Below are 27,893 nucleotides of genomic sequence, written 5' to 3'. Positions count from 1 at the left end.
TGCCTCGCATTTCCACAGTCAATATACAGAAAACCCTCAGACAAGATGGCTATACTTACTATCCACTTGAAGGAAGACTTGAACTAGTCTGCAATAGCCTCTGACCAGACTCCGAGTCCGTACCATCTGGAAGAAACACCAAATGCTTTGCATGATTGTTGAATCCTTTTAGTCAAACTATCATTGATTTCCAAAACATTCGCCATTTCTGAATTAGGGCTCATATTCATGATCGGCTTAGCCGCAGAGGGTTTGGGAGGAGGCGTATTTTTCTTGCCTTTTTCCATAGAAGCCCTAGGTCTGGTGTGAATACCACCTAACCTCCAGTAAACCTTATTTCCTTTGCCTATATTATTTTTGGAGTGTGGCCTGACCCGGGGAGCTGGTTTTATAAAATCTTCCTCAAGATTTTGCAAATGGTTGAACCTATTGGTGATAAATGGCTGGAAAGAGCCTCCTTGGCGACGAGAATTCAGTTTACCCTGATCACCATTTCCAGCCAACAGAGGATTTTTCACTACTGCCTTTCGATACCTCATAGGTTTCACCACCTGCCATTCAGATTTAGCGTGAGGCAGGGGAGCCCAATTCCCCGGGTTGCTGGCCAAGACCGCATACCTGGTTCACTCAAAAAACCACTTTCATCGCTCGAGGTTTGGGAGTTTCCACAACGAAAATCGCAGAGCCATTTTTTCCCTTGCTATATATTGATAAATTTTTACGATTTGGAATATTGATATTAGATTTTATTTGATCAAAAGATTTGATTTGATTGCATATCTATAGGAAATTTGATTTATTTGGAATATCGATATTATTTCCTAGCTTGTTTTTCATGATGTTTTCTAACTGAGTTTAGCGGGCAATAGAGAGGTTTTGTTTTGATGAGTTTATCGGATGGGCAATAGAGAAGAAAATAGTAAACCGGGGGAGGATACCATATACAAGCGTGAGATAGGTTTTAGTGAAAATCTCATGCAATATGCCTATCGGCTAATAATAAGTAAAATTTAAGAACAAAAAATGCATAGACAAGTTGATCAAAGCTTGTTGTATTATTTCTATTTTGATGGCATGGAATGGGGTTCAAGGTAGCAACCTAAAATAATGTAGAAGTAAAAAAAATTCACCAGAATAACAAAGAGGAAGTTTATTATGTTGGGTTCACCAGAATATAGTTGTAGAGGTGGGAATTTGTTACTTCTAAGATGATGAATCTTAGAGAACAGTCTTTCTGCCACTATCTCACTTAAACTGGAGTTAAGGGTGAGCCAGGGGATATGAGATATAGAACTAAGCTAATACAAGATAGAAATACCTTCTAGATAGTTCTGGTAGCTCTTTGTGACCACGATGAACACGCGAAACTAGGACTCCAGGGAAACGCACTACCGTCCCGCACAGACAAAAACAAAGAACCGTATAGAGAAGGGACTGAAGGTCATACAAATAAATGAAAGGAGTACGATAATATAAAAATACAGACAACTAGGAAATGAAGTGAAATAAGAGAAAAAGGGAAGAAAATGGACAAACAATAGGTCCACGCTATGAAGCCTCCAACCAGATAAATCTTCTCTAATGCAACTGACACACAAGACAAAAAGGAAAAATGTTTGGGGCTGCTTGGGGACTTGCCTCAATCAAATCCCTATTTTGGTGTTTCCACCTCCACAAACAACCAGATAAATAGATAGATAAATAAAATAAATGCAAACTAAGATAAATGATAAATGATTTGACGGATAAGGGATATGATGAATCCTAAGATGCTCAAAGATAGGATAAATAGATATATATTACCTAATAGGCTTGACAAAAGCCAAGTTAGATGCAAAGAGATTACTGTGAGAGCTTTAGAGCGTTGTAACAAATGAAAGATTGTTGTAGCAAGTGCACGAGAATAAGAGCAAGCTATAAGAGACAAGAGAATTAGAGAGATAGTGTTAGAGATCCAGAGAGAGATCAAGAGAGTGTAAGAGAGTCTAAGAGAGAGAGATAGAGCAAAAAGATTGGTTTAAAAAGAGAGAAGAGGAGGGAAAAAGAGGACTGGTGAGCCATTTCCATCGACATGTGTAGGTGGCAAGTGGAAAGGCGCGCTCAGAACCGACATTCAAACATTTAGATTTCACAAGATGAATGCACGATGCACAAACATCCACGCGACGCGCTAGTGTCCAAATGAATCATGCTCGAAAACGACAGGAGACAAGGGAGATACACGACTAACAAAATTGATGCCACGAGGGAGTTGCTAGAAAGGGGGGTCTCGAGCATCCTGAGAGGGAAAAGGTTGATGCAAGGGCTGAAGTGAGCCTACTCAGGTGTTAGGGGAATTGACACCAAAGTGGTTACAAAAGATGTAGGTCAAATTACAAAGGGGTATGCAATTTTCGACACTACAATAGTGAACCGCAAAAACAAGCAGTAATGTAGTATAGGAATTTTGACTCTAACAAAAAGAAAATAAGATTCCTTTGAGAGAAAATCCCAAATAATAAATTCAAATAAAAATAACTAATTAAAATTCTTAATGAAATAAAAATTGTGAAAGCATACAAAAACAAAGAAATAAATATAACTTTCTAATAGTAAAAATAGAAAACACAAACATTAAGGAGTTTGTAGTTAAAATTTGGGGCTCTCGACCAAGAACACCAATGCATAATGTAGACTACCATTCTTAACAAAATCACCTTGTATGAATAGTAAATGAAAAGACACTTAGAAAGCATGAAAACCCAACTTAATGATTTACTTCTTATAAAATCCAAAAACAAAAAATATCAACAATTACTATACAACAAAAATATAAAGAAATAAAGTAGATGCCAAGATTTATATGATTTAAATAAACAATAATAATGAGCCTACAAATAGTAAAGAACTTGCAAACCTCCATGGGTTGAATACCTTGGAAACACTTGTATGAAAATGTAGAGATTTTCCTTAGTCGAATCCCTAGTTTGGTGCTTCCACCTCCATAGCAACCAAGATAAATAGATAAAAAGATAAACAATACGTGTTCTTATTCTAATTGCAATCTAGAAATAAGAACAATGATAAAAGTAAGGTGAATTGATAATGAATGTGATGGTCCTAAGGTGCTCAGGGACATAAGAAAATATATTGATATTACCTACAAGGCTCAATAAAGCCAAGAGAGTAAGAAAGAGTTGTAAAAGAATATTGTGTGTGTGTGTGTGTGTGTGAGTGAGAGAGAGAGAGAGAGAGAGAGAGAGAGAGAGAGAGAGAGAGAGAGAGAGAGAGAGAGAGAGAGAGAGAGAGAGAGAGAGAGAGAGAGAGAGAGAGAGAGAGAGATCCTCAAATGGAATTTTTATTTTAGAATGATAAGAGGATGGAAAAGAAAGGTGTTGATGAGCTATTATAAATCATTTTCAGTCATTTTCACTAACCTAGGAATGCGAAAAGTGGAAAAAAACTTGAAATCAACCTTTGAACAATTAATTATCATGGGATACTAGTGCTACAAGTAGACATCTGTACTAAGTGCTAGTGTTCAAACAATTTATGTTAAAAAACAATGAGAAAAAATAAAACATAGGATTAACACAAACGTAACAATAAAATGTGATTGTTGTAAATAGGTTTGTTCACTTTGACAAGGAAAAAAGTTGATGCAAGGGTTGAAATGAGCCCACAAAATACCTAAGGGAATGGACACCAAAGTAGATAAAAAATACATGTGAAGTTATATGGGTATGCAATTTATGACACTAAATTCCCCTTAATTGGGATGAAAGTTTATATAGATAATGGATTTTTTTATCTAGCATAACTTATTCCTTGCAAAAAATAAATAGTACAATTGAATCAAAATATTTATCATCTTAGTGAACTAGAAAACCAATACTTGATAATAATTTTTTATGTAACCAAACTTTAGTGCTAGATTCCCAATCGCAAGTCGACTTTTAGGCTTAATTATTTGTAGTATTTTGTTGTAATTGCCATAGTGGCTTTTATGAGTCTTTTTAAGTTGAAGTTCGTTTTAGGGGTAGAGAAGGAAGCATTTTTGGAAAGAGTTTTTGGGAGGCTATTTTAAAGTTCTTTTAGTGCAGGGAAAAATATTTTTTTCTAATTTATTGTTTTGCACCATAAATACAATAATATATTAAGTGTATATTAAAGCATATTTTTCATGCTTAAATATTAATTCTAGATGTAGCTTTACATTATGCTATGTTTATTTTTAAGTTTGGAAATTTTTTAATGAAAATTGTAGTTCTTTTATGATTTTTCCCCTTTTTAGTCTTTTGGATGGGTTTTTGTACAATTCTTATAGTAGAGTATTGAATAGTAGGAACAATGTGTTGTTTTAGAAATTAACTTGCAAATCAAAGAAACATGTATCATTTTTTATATCAAAGCATCTAAAGATGTTGGGAGCACAAAATTTACGAGAAGAGTTTTGAATAGCTCAAAAGAGAGTTGTGATTATGGTTATTGATGTAGATATCAAGTTGCATTATGGTGTGAAAATAAGGATAACAATGTTACTAGAAGATTAAAAGAACAAGGAATTGTTCTGATTAATAAGAAAAATAGGTTTTCAGGACCCGAAACCTTTAACATAGGAGATTAAGAAGTATCATCATAGAGTATCCAAACCATAAAAAACTGCTTACAAAACGAGTGGCAAAAAGGCCAGTAAACAGAACAGACAACAAAAGATAGAAACAACAAAACAATAGAAACCAAGAAAACACTTGCATAGTTAAAGAGTCTTCAGGAGTCCTCTGCCTTAATCACCAACTAGTCATAGTTGGCCACAACAACTTTGAGTTCATCCAAGTCCTTATTAGGCTTCTCTCCTTCTTTTTACCTCTGGTTCTTGTTCTGGGTCTGGTGTAGGAGCACCTAACACAAAGGCACAAAAGGAGTCTATAAGAGGATAAAAATCAATTCATAAGTATATTCAATTACATTTTCATTTGTAATGTCATTTTGAGTCAATATGAATCAATATGTAAGGCTAAAAGAGCCCATTGTAATGAGTTGTCCAAATTGTCCCAATAAGGTCTTGAATTAATCATTTGCTAATATTTGTATAAAATAACCTTGGAGGGGTAAAATGGTGATAAAAATACATCATTATTCCATCCTAATATATTTTGAAGGTTCTTTTGAAGGTTTAAAGTCATTTGAGTCAAAAGTTGTAAAAGTTGTAAAATGCAACTTTTCAAAAGTTGTAAAAAGATCAAAATGGGAAGTTGTATGGTTATAAGAGGAAGTTGGGTAGTTGTAACTTCCATGTGAAGATGAAAAGGATATAAAACCTATGTAATGGTCGTTCATAAGGGTGCGTAAAAGTTGGAGAAGGAATTGGAAAGCATTGGAAACAAATTGGTATCAGAGCTAGAAGAGCCTGAGTGTGTGGGTAGAGCGCCGAAGGAGGCAATCCACACCAGGACCTAGCCCAAGAAGATTCGTTATTTGGTTTTTGCTGACGAGTTTTTGGTTGCAAGGTGCTCATCCATCTAGCTGCAAGAAAGCAAACATGAAGGTTTGTCATGGGGCCATAGGAGATGGTCCAAGGGGCCTGAGAAGGAGGTCCAGTTGGTTGCCAAAAGACTAGGGAGAGAGGCAAAGAGGAGAACTCCTAGGTGAGGCATAAAGGTTGTTGGTGAGGTGATGCAACATGAAGAGGTGGACATATGGTTAGAAAAAGCACCATTGATGGCAGCCATACACACTCCATTGGAAGGAGTCACATGAGGATTTCTTGAAGGGAGATTGTAGCAGCATATAGATAATGAAAAAAGAACGAAGAGGCGTGAAGAGACAAAGATTAATGAAGACAAAGGTGAAGATCTCACTCAAAATTTTCTTGCAGGTTATTTTCATCCATGTTTCCAAGGGACTTGGAAACTTTTTCAAAGTCGGGAGTATGGTGTAGGAGCACCTAACACAAAGGCACAAAAGGAGTCTATAAGAGGATAAAAATCAATTCATAAGTATATTCAATTACATTTTCATTTGTAATGTCATTTTGAGTCAATATGAATCAATATGTAAGGCTAAAAGAGCCCATTGTAATGAGTTGTCCAAATTGTCCCAATAAGGTCTTGAATTAATCATTTGGTAATATTTGTATAAAATAACCTTGGAGGGGTAAAATGGTGATAAAAATACATCATTATTCCATCCTAATATGTTTTGAAGTTCTAAAGTTATTTGAGTCAAAAGTTGTAAAAGTTGTAAAAAGATCAAAATGGGAAGTTGTATGGTTATAAGAGGAAGTTGGGTAGTTGTAACTTCCATGTGAAGATGAAAAGGATATAAAAACTATGTAATGGTCATTCATAAGGGTGTGTAAAAGTTGGAGAAGGAATTGGAAAGCATTGGAAACATTTTGGTATCATATTTTCATTGTTTTCAATCTCTTATTTTGTGATCTTGGAAGTTTTTCCTCTTGTTTCCAGGCCTAGTACGGCCATGTACAACCTGGAAACAAGTGTATTTATATCATGATAGTGTAGTATAATGAATAATATTTCCATTTCTTTTTGTTTGAGTTGATTTCATGCATTTTTTAGAAAGTTATGAATGTTTTGGTGAAAACCGTTTGGAACTACCCAAAACCCTGATTCACGACGACCAGTTTTGGAACAATCATCATAACTTTGGATTTCACCATTGGATCTTTTTATAATTTGGAGGAAAGTTTTATAACTAGAATTTATAAAATATGACCGGAGAGATTGTCCAGAAGATTAATATTTTAAGAGTTATTAATTACTGTTCATGACTGTAATTTCATGACCAGAATAGAGTCAATTTCATAGTTTGGTCAATTCTTGGTTTTCATTTGCAAGAAATGAATAGATGAAGGGTTTAAATGATTCAGGTTTAATGCATGATATATGGATCTAAAATAATTATGGATTGATATATATGGAGAATATCCGATAATGGTTATTTGATTGATGTTTTCATGATGCTTTGCATCAGGGTCCTTGAACATCTCCTGCACCTTCAGTGTCTGGGTCAATTTCCAAGATGTCCTTCTCCTCATCCAATTTGCTGATGAGAGTTTTGGTATTACCAGCAGAGACCTTCAGAATGTTTAAGCTTTGCTCTGTGATACTTTTGAGACATTCCTCAATTTTACTGACTTTACTGACAGTTCCCGACATAGTTTGATCCATAGCATTAGCTTTTGCTTTCCTCTCTAGCAAGTCTTTCTCAATTTGCTCAAATCTGGGGTTGAAGGAGTCTCTTATATTTTCAGCTTTAGCAACTGTATTTGTCAAATCCTCCATATAATCTGCCATAGTCTTCCCTTCACCAGTGTTGATAGTTTCTAGAATCTGGATTCTGTGGTTGAGCTTCTTGTTGTCATCCACAACTTTCTTGTAACTGGTGATTAACCATTCCATGGTGTCCATAAAACCTTTCAAACCCTTAGGAGGAGGGTTTGAGGAGGGATCTATCTTACCGGAGTTGTCTCGTTCCTTATTTGGGGTGTCACCAATAGTAGCTTTATCTTCAGCTCTATGAACTTCTCCAGTGGTCACCTCCTCCAAGTTCTAATCAACATCCGAAATCTTTTTCTGTTTACGTTCCTCCAACTCCTTCACATTCTCATCTCTTTTGTTTGCTTATGGTTTGAGTATAGACTTTGGTTTTGTTTTTCAGAGAACCCTGGGGTTTCTCCTTCTTTGAATTTTCAGAGACCTCCTCCTCCTCCGAGGAGCTTGTCTGGAGAATTTTGCCTTTACATTTCCTGCCCTTTGAGGAAGAAGGCTTGGTTTTCAAATGTTTCCTCTTCTTGCCTACTTGAAATTCCAAGTCATCCATACTCTCCTCAGAATTGCTCATTGGATCACTATTAGAACCCTCATCCAAAGAAAAAACAGAGTCCGACCCATCCCCCTCAGACTCAGAAATAAAGGGCTGCGGGCGGGCTATTTGGTTAGCCTTGAGGTGGTCATAAATAAGAACCATTAAGCCTTGATGCATGGCAGTGTCACTCGTAGGGTTCTCTTTATAGGCCTTAATGGTGGCATTCATTAAAAGTAACAGAAAAATATGGAATGTTAACCTTCTCGTCATGCCTAAAATGATTCATCAAAACAAAATGGTAGCCGTAAACTTTAGTGAATCTACCATCCAAAGTAATATAGCGCATTATAACAAAAAGGACCTCCCTCCATGGTTTAGCAAAAGCCCCAGGGGGATAGTAAGTTTTACTTAGCTTCACCAGGCATTTTTTCTCCTTTTCAATTTTAGGATATCTTTCAATGGCCTCCTTGCTCACTTTTCTGTCTTTGTAATAGTTGCTTCCTTCCCTTCGGAGCCCCGTGGCTTGGGCAATAAGGTCTTCATCAATGACAACATACTGGTCTCCCATCTTCAAAATGCCCTTTCTCTAATTTTTACAAAAGAAATTGGTGATTGTGGTGTCCCGTCCATGGAGCCTCTCCATAAATTTTGAAAACCCTCCCTTCTACAGAATGTTCCAGACTGCCTCCTTTTCCTTCCATTCCTTACAGCTGCTAGGTTCATAGCGGCGCCTGTTTCCGCCCATATTTTCGCTATTTAGAGCTGAATGTCAAAACTTGCAGAGAGCTTTAGATAGAGAGTTTCTCGGAGCTACCAAATTTACCCAAAAAGTGTGGGAAGTGATAGATTGAGTGTTATAATAAATGGTGCTGACAATATTATAATTGCTTGAAGTACTCCTTTTAATTCCGTTTCATTATTGTTTTGTACATTAATGATCTTTGGGGTGCTATTGTATTGGTCCTTGAAAATGATTAATCTGACATCCTCTAGAAGGCCTTGTTCTCCCTTCCAAGTAATCATTTCGTCTTGATTGACTGTCGCATTGGCTGCCTAGTCAGCAAAACCATTCGCTTCACGGTAGATGTGAGATATGTAACTTTTCTCAAAAGTGTTAATGAGGTCTCTATCCGCCTTTATAATGTTATTAATAGACCATGAGGTCTTAGAGGTCCCCTTAAGGCATTTGATGATGTTGTTAGAGTCCCCTTCAATCCATATGTAGGGGCAATTCCATCTTTTTGCAAAGAGAATACCTTGGAGTGCTACCATTGCTTCTGCCTTGTGGTTTGTTTGGCTTCCTATTGGAACAACAACAATTTCCTTACATATACCTTTGTCATCTCTAAGAATAGCTCCACATCCCGTAGGGCCCGGATTACCTTTTGCAGCAACATCAAAATTGACTTTGAACCAACCATGAGGGGGAGTTTGCCATCTTGCTTAATCTTTTGTTTTGCTTGGGGTCAGAACTACCAGCATACTTCAAATTCCAGGAACTTAAAATGTGAGATTCCAATGGGTTGGTCGAAAAGTAGGGACCCCCAATGATCCCAATGTTCTCCACAATCGCCCATTGTATTTTCTGGAACACAATATCCCGAGTAAGAGAAGTGTCCCTAAAAATATGATTGTTTCTTTCTTTCCATAATCCCCACAGAATGTGAGGGAGAGATAGCTGCCATAGAGATCTCAAAAAGGAGTTAGACCAATGGTAATTCTAGGAGTAGAACAACTCACTGATAGTGTTAGGAAACACCCAATCAATGCAAAAACTCTTAAGAAATCTTTCCCAGATAGGAGCAGAATAGGAACAGTGGATAGCCAGATGGTCCACTGACTCTTCCTCCTTAAGACACAAAGCACATCTATTAGGAAAGACAAATCCTCTACCCTTGAGGTTATCTAAGGTCAAGATTTTGTTTTGAAGAATAGTCCAATAGAAAAAGTTGATTTTGGGGGTCAGATCCTTTAACCAAGCTTTAGACCAGAAAGGACTATCAGAAGGGGCGGGGGAGAGAACACCATACATTGAAGAGACAATGATATTACCTTTGGGTTCATATTTCCAAATGAGGGAGTCTTCCTCTTTATTCAACCAGACCGAAGATAGATGATTTTTGAGCTTGATAAGGCTTGGGTGAATACTTTCTATGTTCTGCCATTTATTACTAGTCCAATACCCTTCAACTAAAGGACCAAAAGTTCTAATACAGGAGGAGGCATAAGGGGCCCATTCTGGGAAATCAGTCAGAGGTTTATCAAAAAGCCAGGGGTCTTCCCAAAAATTAACTTTCCTACCATTGCCTACTTTCCAAGTAACCCCTTTAGCAATGCTATCTCTGCACTTAGAAGCAATATTCCAGATATGGGACCCATTAATGCTGATTTCAGAATTGATAAAAGAGGAAAGAGAGGAGGACAGAAGAGAGTACTTACTTTGCCAGATTTTACACCATTCATTCTCTGAGTGGAACATTCTCCAAACCTGTTTAGACAGGAGAGCTTCATTTAAGATCCAGATTCTTCTCACGCCTAGACCACCTTTACTTTTCGGTCTGCATACCTGATCCCAAGCCACAAGAGACATTTTTTTCTTATCCTCAACCCCTGACCATAGAAATTTTATTTGAATTTTCTCAATTGCATCAACATACTTGACTGGAATTTTGAAAAGACTTAGGGCATAGATAGGTATGCTTTTAAGAGAATCTTTAAGAAGTTGAAGCTTTCTAGCCTGACTTAAAAGGGCTCCTTTCCAACCAGCTAGCTTTTTATGAAACTTGTGCACTAGAGAGCTCCAAAAAGAATCAGGAGGTGCAATGCCCAAGGGGAGGCCAAGATAAGTGGCAGGAAGATCAACAATCCGACATTCCAGGATTCTACTGATTCTATGTTGTCTTCTCCTTGGAGTATTGATGAAAAAAAATTCACTTTTGACCCAATTAATGAGTTGACCAGATGCAGAGGCAAACTTACAAAGAGTGTTTTTCAGGGTTCTAGCTTATGAGAGACTTGACTCCCCCATGACAATGGTATCATCCACAAACTGTTGAAGAAGGTTGGAGTCCCTTAAAAGATCCTCGCATAACCATGTTTTCCATAGACCTACCAAAACATTCAGCCATAATAATGAAAAGGATAGGGGAAATGGGATCCCCTTGCCTCAGTCCTCTAGACGCTTGGAAAAAGGGGGAAGGGGAACCATTGACAAGAACAACAAAAGAGGCCGAGGTAATAAGCTGACTGAAGAGGTCAACACATTTGGTGGAAAAATCATAAGCCATAAGAACCATCACAAGAAAAGACCAATCAACCCGGTCATAGGCCTTAGAGAGATCAAGCTTGAGGATGAGACCCTATTTCTTAGCCCTAACAAGAGAATGAATATTCTCATGGACAGTAATAATGGAGTCGAGAATTTGTCTTCCTGGGACAAAACCATTTTGTTGATGATTAATTAGAGAAGGAAGGACAGTCAGGATTCTAGTGGTAAGAACCTTGGAGATAATCTTATAAAAAGAATTGCATAAGCTGATTGGTCTGAACTTGTCCATGGAGTTAGCACCTTGGGTTTTAGGAATAAGTGCAATGAAAGTGCCATTAATTTCTTTCAAAATTCTTCTAGCCCCAAAAAATTCCTTGACCCCGTTGGAAACATCCTTCCCTACAATGTCCCAGAAATATTGAAAAAAGAATATGGGGAAGCCATCTGAACCGGGGGCTTTGTTACCATCAAAAGAAAAACCAACATTTTTGATTTCCAAGATCGAAGGAATAGAAGAAAGGGAGGCATTCATCTGCTCATCAATGAGACAAGGAATATTTTGAAGAAAAGAAGATTGAGCATCAGCATCCAACCTGTGATCCCTCCTCAGAAGTTCCAAAAAGTACCTTTTGGCCTCATTCCTTATCTCTTCCTCCTTGACCAGTTTCCCATTGTCCACTGCCAATTTTGTAATCCTATTTGCCGCTTTATGTTTGACCATCGACATATGAAAAAATCTTGTATTCCTATCTCCTTCCTTTAGCCAAATGCATCTTGATCTCTGCTTTCAAAAAGTTTCCTCATTAGCAATGATTTCATGGTATTTTTAAGGGTCTCATTTTCTTCATCTATGGACACAGTGTTGAAACCATCCTTTTGAATTTGGTCCTATATTTTCTTAAGGTCATCTTGGACTTTACCTTTGGCCTCAAAAATGTTCCCAAAGCTGGATTTATTCCAGAGTCTTATATTGTCCTTAACACACTTAAGTTTCTTTACAACTCTGTACATAACATTTCACTCTACTTGGATACTCCACTATTTCTGAATATTACGATTGATGTCAGGGTGATGAGTCCACATTTTTTCAAATCTGAAAGGAAAATGTCTTCTTCTATTAATTGGATCAGCAATGAAGGTGATGGGAAAATGATCTGATCAAACCCGGATGTGGGTAGATAGGGAGCAGAAGTAATGTATGTACCATTCATCAGAAATAAGAGCCCTATCAAGGCAAACTTGGATAAGATCATTACCAGTTCTCCTATTAGTCCATGTGTAATTGCATCCTTGTATCTCCACATCGTTGAGAGCCTGTGTATTTATGAAGTCCATAAGGGCCAACCTACTTTCCAACTAAGAGGGGCTTCCACCAATTTTTTCCTCCTCTCTCAAAGGAGTATTAACGTCTCCCATGACCAGCCAGCTAAGATTCTTGAAGCTGTCCCTAGTTTTTATAAGTTTTTTCCAGAAGGAGTTTCTAGCTTTCAAGGTGTTGGGTGCATAAATGTTGGTGAGGACCCATGAAGTTCCATCTTTTAAATGCTCAAATCTAATGCAGGAGAAATTATTTTCTTGAATAAGAACATGGCCTTTGACACTATTAAGATTCCAAATGGTAGCTATACCTCTCGAAGCACCTTCTGAGCTACCACCACTGATACTCCCATTTTTAAAAAACTTTAAAGATTCAACTTTTTCTCTACTCATTTTGGTCTCTTGAATTAGAAAAACATCAAGTTTACTATCCCTTATCACATTCCTAATGATATTGTGTTTATGAGGATTATTAAGTCCCCTAATATTCCAAGAGATAATCTTCATAGTTACTTACCGATTCCTAACTCCTTAAGAGTCTTCTGAGTCCCATCCGCAATGTTCTTACTGGCCTCCTTGTCTCTGAATTTAAGGTTAGAAGGTCAACCTGGGGAAGAGGAGATATACCCAACATCTACTTGAGCTTTTCTGCTGGATTTCCTCAGTTGAGAAGCCGAGGGAGTGGATCCTTTCTTGTTCCTGTATTTTGGTATTTTCCAGTCAGCTTCTTTCTCGAGAACTGCTTCCGGATTACTAAGGATTCTAGATATTTCATCTTCATTGCCCCAATTAGGGAATTTAGAATCATGTGAAGCACTATTTACTGTTTTTGAGTTTTGATATGAGCCCAAAAGGTTCATACCTAGTATTGAACATTTTTGGGCTTCTTGCATTTCAGAGCTTATCATGAGCGGGGAAGAGTCAATCTCTTCTTCTTGGGAGCCAGAGATCTCCCCTTCCTCAGGTTGTTCCTCTTTCTTTTGCATTTCCTTATCATCATAAGTATTAGCGATGACCACTTCAGCTGTGTCTTTTGAAGATTCAATATGTTCTTTCAATTCCTTTATTCGGATCTGCTCTATCACAGGGTTATTTACTTTGGTTGATTCATTTCTCAATACTTCTTGGGTTGGGGGATTGGAGACAGAAGTTGAGGATACCACTTCCTTATTTTCCCCTAAGGGTTCTGTAGTCACACAAATCTGTCCATTTTAATTAAATGAATATTTCGTATTTATTTGATTAAAAATCCACTAACCATCAATTAATTAAATTAATATTTAATTAATTCATCCCCAAACATTCTTCTATTAATTAAATAAATTATTCAATTTATTTTAATTAATTCATTAAATCAAATTTCAATCAATTAAATAAATAAAATCAATTTATTTAATTAAATCCCCTTTTCCTCTTTTAAATAAATTAAATAAAACATTTATTTAAATCATTATCCCCACCCCACTTGCATTTTCCTACAAATGCAACTTGCACACATTTATTGAAATAAATGAATTTTTATTTTAATAAAATCCTATTTTCCCTCACCCACCAAATCCACTTGCAAAATCTAATCCCCTTCTAGATTCTTCTAACCCCTTCCTAATTAGCCTAATCCATCCCCTAAATATTGTCACATTCCTAAGCAAAGGGAAGTCACTTCTCAAAATCCTCAAAGTCTTGGATAACCATTAAAGGTTTTCAACCTTCAACCACTTAAATCCTCAAAGTCTTTGATAGCCATTAAAGGCTTCCAACTTTCAACCACTTAATCCCCAAAGTCTCCAATAACCATTAATGGTTAACTCAAACCCTCCCACATGGTTAAAACATTTGTTTTGACTCAACCTCTATCCAACCCAAGGGTCTCATCAAGCATTTAATGTTTTGACCATGATTATCTCTTAATCATTTGCACAAAGGTTTATCCTTGCATTAACTCCTAATCCAGTGGGTAATCCTAATTTAGACTTGACCCTTAGCCTTTAGATAACCATGAAGTCTTCTCAGGCCTTTAATGCCTCCTACCTCTTCTCTCAACCCAATCCTGTGTTGACACTTGTCACTATTTCATTGGTGCCAATTGTGCACATGGATCCCCAACTTTCAAGCTTGACCCTTGATTAAACCCTTCAATCTTGGCCATCCATTGCTCCATTTTTCCTATAAATAGAGCCCATTCCTTCATAATCCAGATCTTGAAAACTTGTAAGCATTTAGGCTATAGACATTTTTAGAGAGCATTTAGCATAGCATAACTGAATCTTGTCTTTTTGGTTAAAATATATCATTTTAGCATAAAATAGCTTTTTCATTTCATGTTTGGAGCTATACTACAATCTCAATCCTCCATAAGCATCCATAGTGCAAAAAGCTGCTGAGAGCTACACTATTTTGGAACTTGGAGAGGAGAGGAACAAGGGAGAAAGAACTAATATCATGTTGAGAGATAGTTGGAGATATCTCATTGTCTTACTTCTTTAGTTAGATTCATTAGCATGTTTTTAGTGTCTCCTTTGGAATGCCTTCATGTGTTTGGTTTTTGATTGACTAACGCTAACGTCTTGTGTGTTTTGTGTTGATTGATCTTAGACTAACATTGTGCCATTTAGGAGGGCATCAGATTCAAAACAGTTGTTGTCAATAAAGTCAACTTACTTATTTTCTGAATTCTTAACTTGCCATACCATTTTATTTGGTACCTTTTTACTTTCAACCGGGGGTTTAGTCTGCTTGAGCTCTCCTTTAGGCTTGATAGGACAAGATTTTGCCCAGTGACCTACTTTCTTGCAATGGAAGCAGACAAAGGGGATAAATTCATATTCTATTTGTTGTTTCCATGTCCCCAACTTTGACACTATATCTATCTGTTTCGACATGTCTGCATCATGGGCTATCCCTACACAAAACCTAGCATGAGTGAGTGTCCTTTTTGAAGCTGTGACTGGGTCTATAGAGAGGAGTTTGCCAAAGGAGCTTGCTATTCCTGAGAAGATGCTTTCTGCCCAATATTCAAGAGGCAGACCTGGTAACTTTACCCAAACTGGAACTTGTGCCAGAAGAGAGTCATTCATGTTCAGATTCGGATGCCATTTTCGAAGAACCAAGGCTGTCTTTCCTACCATCCAAGGACTACCACAAAGTATCCTTAATTTATCATCTTCACACGAGAAGGTAAAAGACAAGAGGCCTTTAGGCAAAGCCAAGATTTCAACGTTACCCTTCAGATCCCATTTCCGTTTGAAATAAGACCTTACAACTTCAATGTTTGGACGCGAACCCATAAATTTTCCTACCAGGGAGTTTGACATACTGTTTATATTATTATCCAGATCCAGATCAGGGATAGAGATAGCGAACTTTCCACCAGTTGGATCAGAAATATTCTTGACAGGAGGTAAAGAGGATTTACTAGATGGTTTTGTTCCAAAAAGGGATGACCATTTTCTAGATTCTTTTCCGTTCTCCAAGGTCTCTTCACGTGGGTTGGACCCCCCGCTGGGCCCCTCCCCCGAAAATCTAGAACCCACTTTCTTCTCTGGCAGAGTACCACCAATTTGTGGAATATCAATGGCCTTCGGAATGTCCGGAGGCTTGTCCTTCTCTCCCATAGGACCAGCTCCTTTGTTCTGGCCGCTCCCACCATTGGAACCAGAGTTCCCGCCTTTCAGAGAATTTGAATTTTGAATTCTCCCATTGCCACTTCCTACTCTTCTCGGCTGCATGTTGGTGGTTAGTCTTCCCAAGAACAAGGAATTGTTACAAACAAACAAAATACAAGAAAAAGAAACTTTAAAAATTGGAGTTTGAGTTAGAATAATTATGGTCGGGGTTGAAGCATTATGTGGTAAGTTGTTATAGGAGATCAAAGAAAAAAAATTAGAACAAAAACATTCAATGGTGGTGAGAAGATGAAAAAGATTGGTAAGAATAAATACTCACCTTGTGAAGAAGAGCTATTTTCATAGAGGAATGCCATAGTGTCTTAAGATTAGCAAAGAGATAAGACTACTAGAACAAAGAAATATAAAATTTCTTAAGGAAGTGGCATAATTATTAGTTGATGCAAGGCCCTTGAATGTGGCTTGCAAAGATTTTGCAAAAAAAATAGATGAATCGTATGAAAATGGAGAGGATGAGTGAAACAAAAATGTTGAGCTAAATTGCCTTAAAGAAGGCAAAAACATTGTTGATTACAATGGAAAAGGAAAAGAATTTGAAGATTGCAATGAAGGGGAATGCAACTTATTGAGTTGGCCCAAAATGTTGTAACTATAGAGTAATCTATGTTAGAGATGAAACTGTAGTAGAGATCCAGATCCGTGGGATCCCCATATATGATGAAGTCATATCAATATTAGCAAACACAATAGAAAAGTAACAACTACAGTGATGTCTTGAAAATCTCATAATTAATGAAAAGAGAGAAGATCTGGCCATTTATCACTTGGAGAAGAAACAAGCCACTAGAAGTTGGGGAGAGAATGGAAAAGAACAAATTGGCAAAGGAGGATGATTTATAATCCAACAAGAGGTTTGAAGTAGAGTAGAAAATTTGTAAAGTTATATTAATGTGTTATAAGTGTAGATTGTAGCGATTGGGTTCTCTAATTCTTTAAATTAGAAAGTTCAAAATTTTGAAAAGATGGAGAGAATGATGTAACCAAAATTTAGAGCTAGATTCCCAATAGCCATCACTCTACTTTTAGGCTTAGTTTTTTTACTATTTCATTGTAACTAATGTAAAGTATTTTATGAGTCTTTTTTTAAAAAAGTTGGTGTGAGGAATATTGCATCATTAGTCATAGATCCCATGTGTTAGGTTTGTTAGTATGTTTGTTATGGTTTAGCATGTCTATAAAGATATGAGATATTGGTTGTGGAATGTTTGTTTGAGTTGTTAATAGAATATATATTTAAGGAGTTGTTACAAAGGATTATCTATATATAGCATATTAAAATCCTATACATGTATGTATTATTGAATGTGGAGAGGAAATATAATATTTTTCATGTGCTAAATTTGCTATTGATTTCTCTCATGGTATTAGAGTGGGTTGAAGGCAACAATATGGATTAGGAAAGTTTGGAATCTATTAGGTTATTTTTGATGTAGTACAACCTGCAAAAATCACGAGAATCCCCAAGCATTATAAACACCCAATTTGAAGTCCACTTTTGGGTAACAAGCTTCGTACATCTTGTACTCTAAATTTAATGTTGTTATCTTTGATTTGATTCTATGAACATCTCACTAGGAATCTAAACAAGAAAAAGTATGGGATGATCCCAATATTTTGTTTAAATCACAAGCATCAAGTGTGAAGATGGGCTTAAAAACATAAATTATTTGAGTTAATTAATAATGGAAGGTCACAATTTTGCTCAACACATCAATAAATTTCATTCCTTAATGAATCAACTAGCAAAGACAAAAGCCAAAGAAGAAGAAGATGATGATGCAAAAGCTATAATGTTGAATATCATGGTTTTTTTTATCTATAGTAATATTGTATTCACATTGAGCAAAGTATATGTTACACTAGAAGATATAATCTCTACATTGATTTATAAAGGAACTAAGAAAAATGACTCAATTGTAGAGGAAACTATAATGCTTATCAAAAACAAACTAATCCCATGTTTCCATGTGATTGCTTAAGTACAATTTATGCTTAAATTTAAGCAGTTGGATTGTTCCCATGCATATTTTTAATTAAGGGAAAAGGATAAATTATATATATTTTTTTCATATTTAAGTGGAGTAGCTACTACTTAAGAATTGCAAATAAGCTTTGAACAAAGTGGAGGGGAGGGGGGTTGTTAGAAATAAGCAACAATTACATATTGAAAGACACGTGGTTCAACATACAAATTTCCCTCCTTTTATTTGCTTCTAATTTTTCTCCAAATTTTAATTGCAATGAGTATTACTAATAATTTGATTTAAACATGCAACTTGAGATGACTCCTAAACAATATGTAGCAAAAATGAATACTTGTGGGGTCACCAACTCCACAAATTGCTGCTTAAAATGTTAATCAATATGCTGCTAGCCAAAATAAGCTAAGCAACTGCATGGGAACTTGCCCTAACCATTCCTTTAAATCTAGTTTCCCTTCAAAGGGAAAACAATTCTCCAAGGACACAAATTTGTGCTACCATGCAAGAAAAAGGCTCATTTCAGATAGTGCCAAGAATCTCCTCAACAACAAACTAAATACACACAAGACATTGACTATGGACAATAATGAATAATGTTTATTTGATAACATTGATAATGGATAAATTTTGTCTCTATCCAAACTTATTGTATGAGCTTGAATAGATGTGTTAATTACTATATTTGGTTTCATTTTCTCAACCTTGCAATTGCTAAGTTATTATTTATAGTAAGTCTACATTGAAGGATGGATTGGTCTTAAGAACAATTTCAAAGTTGGCTAAATTTGAATGTTAATAAGTTTTTGTTGCAAAATCATGTCTAAATTTAAATATATTAAGATAATCATTTTTTAAAGTTTCAAAATCTAATTTGAAGGCCTCTGAGGCATTTTTCTAGCCCAAAAGTGGTCATAACCAAAAGTGTAAGTTATATCTTGGTAGAGCACTTCACAAACTTTATGATGATTCAAATAGTTCATCAATCAACAAAAGTTATGGCCTCTAAAGTTGGGTCTCTTAAATGGAAGATGTAAAAATGTGTTGAACACATAAATGCACTACAAGAGAGAGTTACACAAGTTGGTATGTGTTTTGACACATCATAGATCATATTTGGTTTAATATAAGATTAAATGCCACTTTTTGGGTGGTTTTAGCTTATAGTTTTATAATGCCATTAAATGGTTTCATATATTGTAACTCATAAATATTAGGTGCATGAGATGGAAGTCGTGTGTAAAAGTCTTCTAGATATTGAGTTGCCTCTAAATCTCTAATCAATGACGCTCTTGTGAGAAACTTGTTCTACAAGTATATTTTAATCTTATGATTTCTAATAATATATTGGACGGCTTTTGGAGTGTGAATTTTTTCTCTCAAATTTTTTTTCTCCATGTAAATCATCATGTTGTGTACATGATATTTATGTTTATTTCTATAACTATTGTAAGAGATAATTTTTTTTTCATAATCCTTCTCTCAAAATTTGTGTAGGAAGTTGTTTTACTATCTATACTTTCTTACAAGTGGGTATCAAAGCCTAACACTTTAGGTTTGATTTGTGGGTGGTTGTTCAAAAGATATTTTGTGATTTTGTTGCAGAAAATTTCAAATGACAAGTTCATCAGAGAAGGTGGAAAAGTATTTTGATAACCATTTTGAGATATGAAAGATGAAAATGGAAGATTTGTTAATAAATTAAGATTTGTGAGATGTTGATGAAAACATTTTAAGCCTTGCATATGTTACTTTGGCTGCTCAAAACGATGTTACGGAATTTAAAGTCAAATAGTGAATAAGTTTTTTTAAGGAAGAAATTGTATAAGTAGGAGGTATTTTCCACAAGTAGTCAAACCCTCTGTTCAACTGGGTAGTTGGTGGCTCAATTGACATCTATTACTGTCAAGATAGATGAAAAAGAGAAATTTTAGATCTCGCGTTGTTCTTTGTCCAATTCAGGAGATTCTCTTGTTATCTTGAATATCAGTATTTTTATTGTTTTATTTTTGATGAATACATGTTCTCCACAATAAATAAAATAAATTCGCTTTACATAATTTCCAGAGTTATCAATTTCATGTTTGTTTCCTCTTTAGGTTCTGTTGTCTACTGTTAAAGCATATGTACTTTTCTACTTAAGTATTAACTTCAGATGTAACTTTACATCATGCTAAGTTAATTTCCATGCTTGGAGAATATTTAATAAGAGGTTCTTTCATGTATGCTCCCTATTCAATATGTTGGGTGGTTCTGATACAGTTCCTAAAATACTGAATGGCAGGAACACAGGTAAACTTATTGATGAGAGAAATCTGCATTAATTTCACAAGCCTAGAGCAATACTTTCTTTTGAAATAACCTCTTTTTGTGCATTCTAAGTTACCTAGGTCATAATTAAAAAAACCTGGTTGTCTAAAAATAACATTTGATTTGAAACAAATTTGAATGGGGTATTTAACGTAAACCTCCTAACTTGTTTCGAACCTAGGTCGTTGTGACAACAAATACAAAACTTGAAGCTTGGCCAATTCTTTTACAACCTGATGACTGTCGATTCTTGGACTATCCACGATTTATGGCATCTTCTTTTACAACCTTGTTCCTCTTACTGCTATATTTTATCGGACAAATACATAAATTTGAAAAACCAGATTCAAAAAACTTGTTTAAAATATAAATGCAAGATACATAGTAGATATCTTTCTAAAAATCCGTCTGGAGAAAACATTAATATGGAACACAACTTGCTACTGATTACCAAGATAAAAATCTTTGAAAACTGAATAAAGAATTCAATTATGTTTTCTTACTAAGACGTCATAACATTAGAATGGGAATTTCCAATCAGTGTAACTTTTGCCGCCCTCCATATGCTGCAGAACTTCTTTACGTATACCAAATAATTGCCCAAAATGCGGTCAAAATTTAATTTACAAATATGTTGCTCCAACAGAATATTCAGTGAAAATAATATTGTCTCCAGGGTAATGTGAGGTAAGACAGAAGTAGTGCTACTTCACATTATCTTATTGCTTGCCAACTTGGCTTAAACTGCTGACAAATATTCTACATGTTTCCCACTTTACGTAAACATAAATTAGGTTCATGTAAATTGCAAGTTGCTACACCCGTGTATCAAAGGAAGAAAAAAAAGGGAATATGGTGCAATAGGATATGGATTGTTACCAACTGGAAGAAACATTAATGCTTCCTCCAGGAAAGAAAGGGTAATCAGGGTTCACATGCCAATTTAAAGAGTAAGAGCAATAAAACCCAAATGCACTTCAATGGTCAACCCTGGCAGATTACTGTTGGACAATAATCCGAGTAAAATATTGCAAAATAGTACAGTGATTATGAAGTTCAAAAGATGTCAGTAATGACCGTGAACTTGATCAAAGCGTAAAATGTTCACCTCTGCTGAGTGCACCGAGGTTGCTTCTGAGATTAACATCCAACAGAACTTCACCACTACGTACAATTGTCATCTGTTCTCTTTATCAAAGTTGTAATTACATTATAAAATCCTGGAATCTCCTGTTGTCAGCAAGAGAATCGGTCTAGTACATTTGATCCACGCGGAATGAACTGGAAATCATAGAAGCTCAGAATATACATATCATAAACACTTACTAGAATTTAAACTATAGGTATTATGCTCCTGAATGAAGTTCATAATTCCTGTGTTCATAAATTCTTATCATAAATATATAGACTTAAGTTGGGACAATCAGATGACACATGAAAATAAAAGTATTGGCATGGCTACAATTCATAATGCTTCAAGAACTCATTTATTTGTACAGCCAAGATGACAATTTATCTTTGTTATATTGCAAGGTCATTTATTGCTCTCAAATTTGCTCTTATTTTATCAATTTGTGGAAACAAGTCTAAGACTACTGGATGATTGGCACAATTCGAAATTATAGATTAAGCGCTTTCGAAAATGTGCCATATCATCGATATGCCCAAGTAGTGTACACAGCAGTAACAGAATCAGCCAATCCTCAAATGCATGCTGTGACAATGAAAACCATGGACAATGTCACGGTGCAATTTATTGTCCAAACACAATTCACAACCTTTGGAACATGCCTCTGAAGCAACAGAACTGAACCTGCCACTCAGAAATTTATGGGAACTTTTTCTACATAAATTCATTTTAAGTAATATTTTGAAACAAGAAACCATCTTAGTCTCTTTGCACATGTAGGGGAATGGGTGCACTCATTGGATCAACTTCAGTATTTGAATTTCCCATTTGATCTGCTTCTGACTCTGCATCCTCTGCAATCAATTGCAAAGATCTTGACACACGAGTTCCTCTCGCTGGGGAATGAGACACATAAGCTGCTGATTCTTCTTGCCAAGGAGACTCATTCTGTAAAATGCTAGAGCTTCCAGCAGAATACATGGCGCTTTGAATGGGTGATGCTGAAGCTTGGCTACTGAATGGTGTCTGACCAGAACTCAAAGATTGAGAGCTTGTGAATGGTTGTATAAATGCTGCTGATCCTGGTTCATGACTCAAAGGAATTAACACAGGTGAGGCATTTCCAATGTCTGATAAATTACAGTCAAAAGATGCTTTAGAACAATTGTTGTCATTATGCACATCATAGAAGTCCCCAGTCCGAACCTCTTGAGAAAGAGAACAAATACTGCAGAAAAGCCACTGCATAAAATCTGTCAAGGTTGGCTGCCCAAAACACCAGCCACTCCCAGGTAAGCCAAACCTTTTCCGCATTTGAACCCTCCAAAATCCACCATAAAGAAGTCCAAAAATACAGAGAATGATCCCAGTAATACCAAGACCCTCTCGAACCTGCTCATTGTCTATATTAATTGCAGCCAAATTGAATATCCAAAAAGGGGCCATACATAACAAAATAAAGGTGACTGTGTGCACATACATGTTCCCAAATCCTAGTCTATCCATGTTCCATCCGAAAACACAAAACAGAGCAAATGTTGAGAAAAATGCTAACGGAGGATCTGTCCAGCAGTCAAATAGGCCCCCTTTCCATTCTGGTTTTGATTCTACCCTCTTGCTTTCCCTATCAGCAAAAGAGTATCTCCTCTCCAGCAGAGTAGTTAAACGTTTGCCACTAACAGCGTTCACATCTGACTGACTATGTTCTGCATTTGTGATAACTCCACCCTCCAGATCACCTTCAGTCTCATAATCCTTTCCAAGAGGGCTGGCAATGACATATATGCCAGCTGCAGCAGGGGCACCAATTGCAACAGCAAGGCACAGACCAACACCAATAGCAGGACGATTTGACCTCTTGTAGCCCCAATTAAGACCACAGAGTGCATATTGCGCAAAACAATTCAAGTGCAGAAGTAACACAACAATCATAATATGCATCCACTCATGAGGTTTGTATGTTCCATTTTTACAATAAATCTTTCTCAACTTGATGATATCCTGAGGTTCCCATCTACATAGAAGTGAAAGGTGATAAAACCGCAGAGGGTGCTGATAGAGGCACATCATAGTAAACAGAGCATTCAAAATTTGATTATTGACCTCAAACCACGCATTCCTTTGACTCTTCTTGGGAAGAGCCTTATTAAGAAACCCAACCATAACCAAAAAAAGAATAGCCCCAGACACTGCCACAGCGCCGCCCCATATAAACAGTGCCAAATTCTTTGGGTTCCTTAGCCATTGCTTCAATGCACCTTTCAGAACTACCCATCTAATTTCCCCAACAAAAGGCATTTGAAAACCATCCTTCAAACCTCGGAGAGGCTGTGGCGTTGGTGTGGCTCTGGATAATCCATCTCTTTGATCAGCCATCCTCTTAAATTTTGCAGAAGGCGAAACAAGAAGGGTTGAGGATCCGAGTTTCAGAAAGCCTGCTCTTCTCGGAGGCCTATGCAAGTAGCTTAAAAAATTTCTCTTGGGTTTTTGTGGGGTTGCTGCTTTAATCTCTACTTTTTCTAACGGTCCACTAATTTCTAGAAGTCCCCTTTGAGAAGAACTAACGGAAAATGCATCGCCTGCCTCTTTTTTAAGATCCGGAACCATATGTGACAAGCAGTTAGGATCAGATTTCTCCTCTGTTTGTATCTCAACATTTTTTCCATTGGAGCAAGTGCCCATTGGGTCAGCAACTGAAACAAAATGCGAAACTTTTATTTACCCTGTCTAGTGCAAGGATTGTGTTCTTCAAGATTCCGCGTCATGTACTAACAATACTTCAGGTCCACATGTTATCAAAAAATTGGAACCCAATGGACAATATTTTAACTTCAGGCCCGGATGAAAAACTTAAACACCAAACTATAAGCCGAAACAACTGTCTTGTAATCCCACTTCTTCATGGCCGAATTCCATCCAGAGTTTGGAACCCACCGAACAATGTTTTAATTCAACCCATCGAGATTTACGGAACCACATGGAAAGATTACTATACAATCCCAGATTAGGGATCCGGGATGCATAATCATGATACCCAAGAGACCCAAATCTTTAGGCTGCAAACGCAGGAACAGATATATCAATCAATCAACTAAGCAGAAATGTTTCTAGTAATCCAAATGCGTCAGGACCATGTTCTATCCACACTAAGGAACCCAAAAGGCAGTTTATCGCTCCAATATTTTTTTTTTACTGAACCTTGACAATCCAAAAGGAAATTTCTCGCTTCAAGTTCGAACTATAATGAAACTGAACCTAAAACATTTTTTCTTTTTTCTGCTTCAAGTCCAAATTCATCTTTAATACTTCAAGCCCAGATTCTATTCAAAACAAAACACCAAGAACCAAAATCTTGTCTTGAAGCAAAAATTATATCCACGTTTTTAGTAACCCGAAAGAATAAACATGATACCCCAGAGACCCAAATCCAGCAAGCCAACAAATTACGAACAGAGATGTTAATCTTTACCTCTAAAACAGCAGCAGAAACCCAAAATACATAACAGTAATAGAGTCTAGGTTCTGTTGCAAAGCCAGCAGTTTCTTACCTCGATCGTAGTTCTCTAATGAACAAGAAGCTCCAAAAACTCCTGTCAGGTCTTGTGCATAGCCCGTCAGATCCTTAGTCAAATAGAGATTTTTTACCCGGTGGATGACATCAGCTTATGATATTTTGGGTCGGTGGAGAGATAAGATTAAAGATTATTGAGGACATTAGGTTTACAGTTTACGGGAGAGAGTCTTACAGTGGTGTGCCCGTTGATATGGTCTTCTACGCGTCATATTGGTACCAAAAATATATATAATTATGTAGGTGAGATATGAATTAGTATATTTATATTTAAAAAATATATGTAAAATATGTCAAGATATCTTAATAGAGAAGAATCATCTGTAAAATAACTGTTATTCTACAATACTAAACACCAAGAATACAAATCCATTAAATCTATTAAAGTCCTGCATGGAAAAAGCTTAGCTGGATACAAGTGGAGAGGGCTCTATTTTATTTGGAGTAATAAAATAACACCTCTACAAAAGCTGAAACATGACATATTTCATGCATTTACCTTTATGGGACTTTTGTGAGGTATTATTTTCTTCTTTTTTGTTATCTATTGGTAGGGAAGAGCACCACTAGTTGAGCATGTACCAATTGTTGTGAGGGTTGTTGATACCTTTTGTTCCAAAAATTGAACAAATAAAACCTATTGTTTGAAGCAAAAAATATCAATTTTTGTTAGGAAATGTACCAATAGTTGTTAGGAATGTACTAATAGTTGTTAGAAAATGTACTAATATTGTAAAAAGTAACCAATCAGGTGATGCCATATCAACTGCCAATTGTTGTGAGGGTTGTTGATACCTTTTGTTCCAAAAATTGAACAAATAAAACCTATTGTTTGAAGCAAAAAATATCAATTTTTGTTAGGAAATGTACCAATAGTTGTTAGGAATGTACCAATAGTTGTTAGAAAATGTACTAATATTGTAAAAAGTAACCAATCAGGTGATGCCATATCAACTGCACAACTATTGGGGCCTCTTTTGCATGCCTATTGGTCTCACTTTTTTTGGGGGGCTGTTTTGGACACCTTGGCAAAAAGCATGTTGATGTGGCACCATACTTGATGATGTGGTGCTGAAAGCTTAGTTATAAGTAGGGGACTTGCCAAGTAAGCTACTATAAAAAAATTGGGAGTGATTTGAAATTTCCATGTAAGATTTTGAGAAGCGCGAAGTTAGAGTGCTCAACTACTGGTACTCTTCCCCTAGTTTATTTTTAAATTTTTTTTTTTGCTTTGTCTAATATAAAAAATAATAATTTTGTTTTCAATTGTAGACATTAGATTTCTATAGTCCATATTGTTGTGATTTGAGCTTCTAGATTTGATTGTGTGAATTTTTTTGTCATCAACGTTTCGAATCATATAGTGAGCTAGAGAAGAGAATATGATCCTAATTTGTGGAAACTACTTTTCAAGAGATTAAAAATATAGTTGACTTAAGGTGGTGCATGTTGAACTACTATTCTTAAACATCATCTTGCTATGTATTCATCTTGGGTTTTATTTTTTAATGGAAGTAGACACATTATAATCACCTACAACGACATTTATATATTTTATATTGGAAATATGCATATATATTAAAATAAAAAGAATATACAATTTAAAATAACTACTTGGTAGAGGCACCTCCAAGCCAAGACCATGACATGTAATTAGCACGACTCTATACTCAACACCCAAGCAACCACATTTACTAACTACATTAAACAATACATAAGTATTCAACATCAACTACTTTCTTCCCCAAATCATAATCCATTTTAGACCTATAGTTCTTGACTTACTTGTTCATGGCTTTAAAGGTGTGAGATTTTGCCAATATCTAGGGCTCAATGAAAAATACAATAGAGAGACAAAATATTGATAGGAATAAACTGTATTCTATCAAAATGAAAATACTAATCAACTGGATCATCAAAAGTTACATACAATGAATATGAGCATGCTTATATAGGCAAGGCTATATGGATATGTGAGCACACAAACATGACATGTGGCTCAATAAGAAACAAGGGTAGGTAGGAAATAGGTGTGGGTAGGTAGGAGAAACAATATAATATTCCACATGAGGTGGATCACCCACTGAATGTGGAGTGTAACAACAAGATCACACCATAAAAGGTGGAGATTCTCCTACACACACTATCCCAATGTGGCACAAACACCCGAGTGTCTCATACACAAACTACTATGAAATGCATTTCCTAAGTAAACTTAAGTAAGGTGTAATAATATCCATGATGAATAATTATTTACACCAACACCCCCCCTTAAGTGAATGTCCTAAAGTCTACAATGCAACTAAGCAATGCAAGATGGGTCCCGGCTACAAGGCCATGTTAGGTACCCATGTACAAATACAAATGCATGCAAACCAATGCAATGAAATCTCTCACAAAGCGGGGAAAGAGAGAAAAATCCAATGGGAAAAAACCCTCCCCCAAAAGAGAGATGAAAACTAGATACAAAGAACTCTCATAGAAGTATGTGAAGGACAAAACCCCATGTGTGGAAAACGTACCCCCCATATGAGAGAAGAAGAAGAGAGACTAGGAAGCCCCCCCTCAATGTGGAATCTGCACCAATGATAGAAGCTCGAAGATGAATGAAGAAACTGCTCCATGAACGTCGAACCACATTCCTCCCCTTAGGAAGAAACAAAACCAAAGGTGGATCCAAAAAATCTCCCCAACCATGAAAGGCAGATGGAGAAAAAATACTCATGATGAAAGGGATCTCTAAAAACTGCTCAAGTGTCCCCATGTCGATGCTGAAAGGTACCCCCTCCAAAGGTGGTAAACTGTGCCACATTGCTAAAAAAGGCAC

The 27,893-nt window shown here is 36.3% G+C and overlaps 1 protein-coding gene across 1 annotated transcript; it reads right to left on the bottom strand.

The window, feature by feature from the left end:
* Positions 1 to 21,834: 21,834 nt before the first annotated feature.
* LOC131047031 (uncharacterized) lies at positions 21,835 to 25,253 on the bottom strand. Its single transcript, XM_057980825.2, has 2 exons — positions 25,044 to 25,253; positions 21,835 to 24,551 (listed from the first exon to the last, which is right to left on the bottom strand). Exon 2 carries the CDS (start codon positions 24,175 to 24,177, stop codon positions 22,255 to 22,257), a length of 1,923 nt encoding a protein of 640 aa, XP_057836808.2. The 5' UTR covers positions 24,178 to 24,551; positions 25,044 to 25,253; the 3' UTR covers positions 21,835 to 22,254.
* Between the last annotated feature and the right edge of the window lie 2,640 nt (positions 25,254 to 27,893).

The sequence above is a fragment of the Cryptomeria japonica genome, chromosome 7 (assembly GCF_030272615.1).
Source record: "Cryptomeria japonica chromosome 7, Sugi_1.0, whole genome shotgun sequence".
In the NCBI taxonomy this organism is placed as follows: Eukaryota; Viridiplantae; Streptophyta; class Pinopsida; order Cupressales; family Cupressaceae; genus Cryptomeria; species Cryptomeria japonica.
This window is presented reverse-complemented; position numbering and strand designations above follow the sequence as displayed.

What these genes read in the sequence shown, in the direction of transcription:
- LOC131047031 (XM_057980825.2), bottom strand. Translation starts at nt 24,177, where the DNA reads ATGGGCACTTGCTCCAATGGAAAAAATGTTGAGATACAAACAGAGGAG.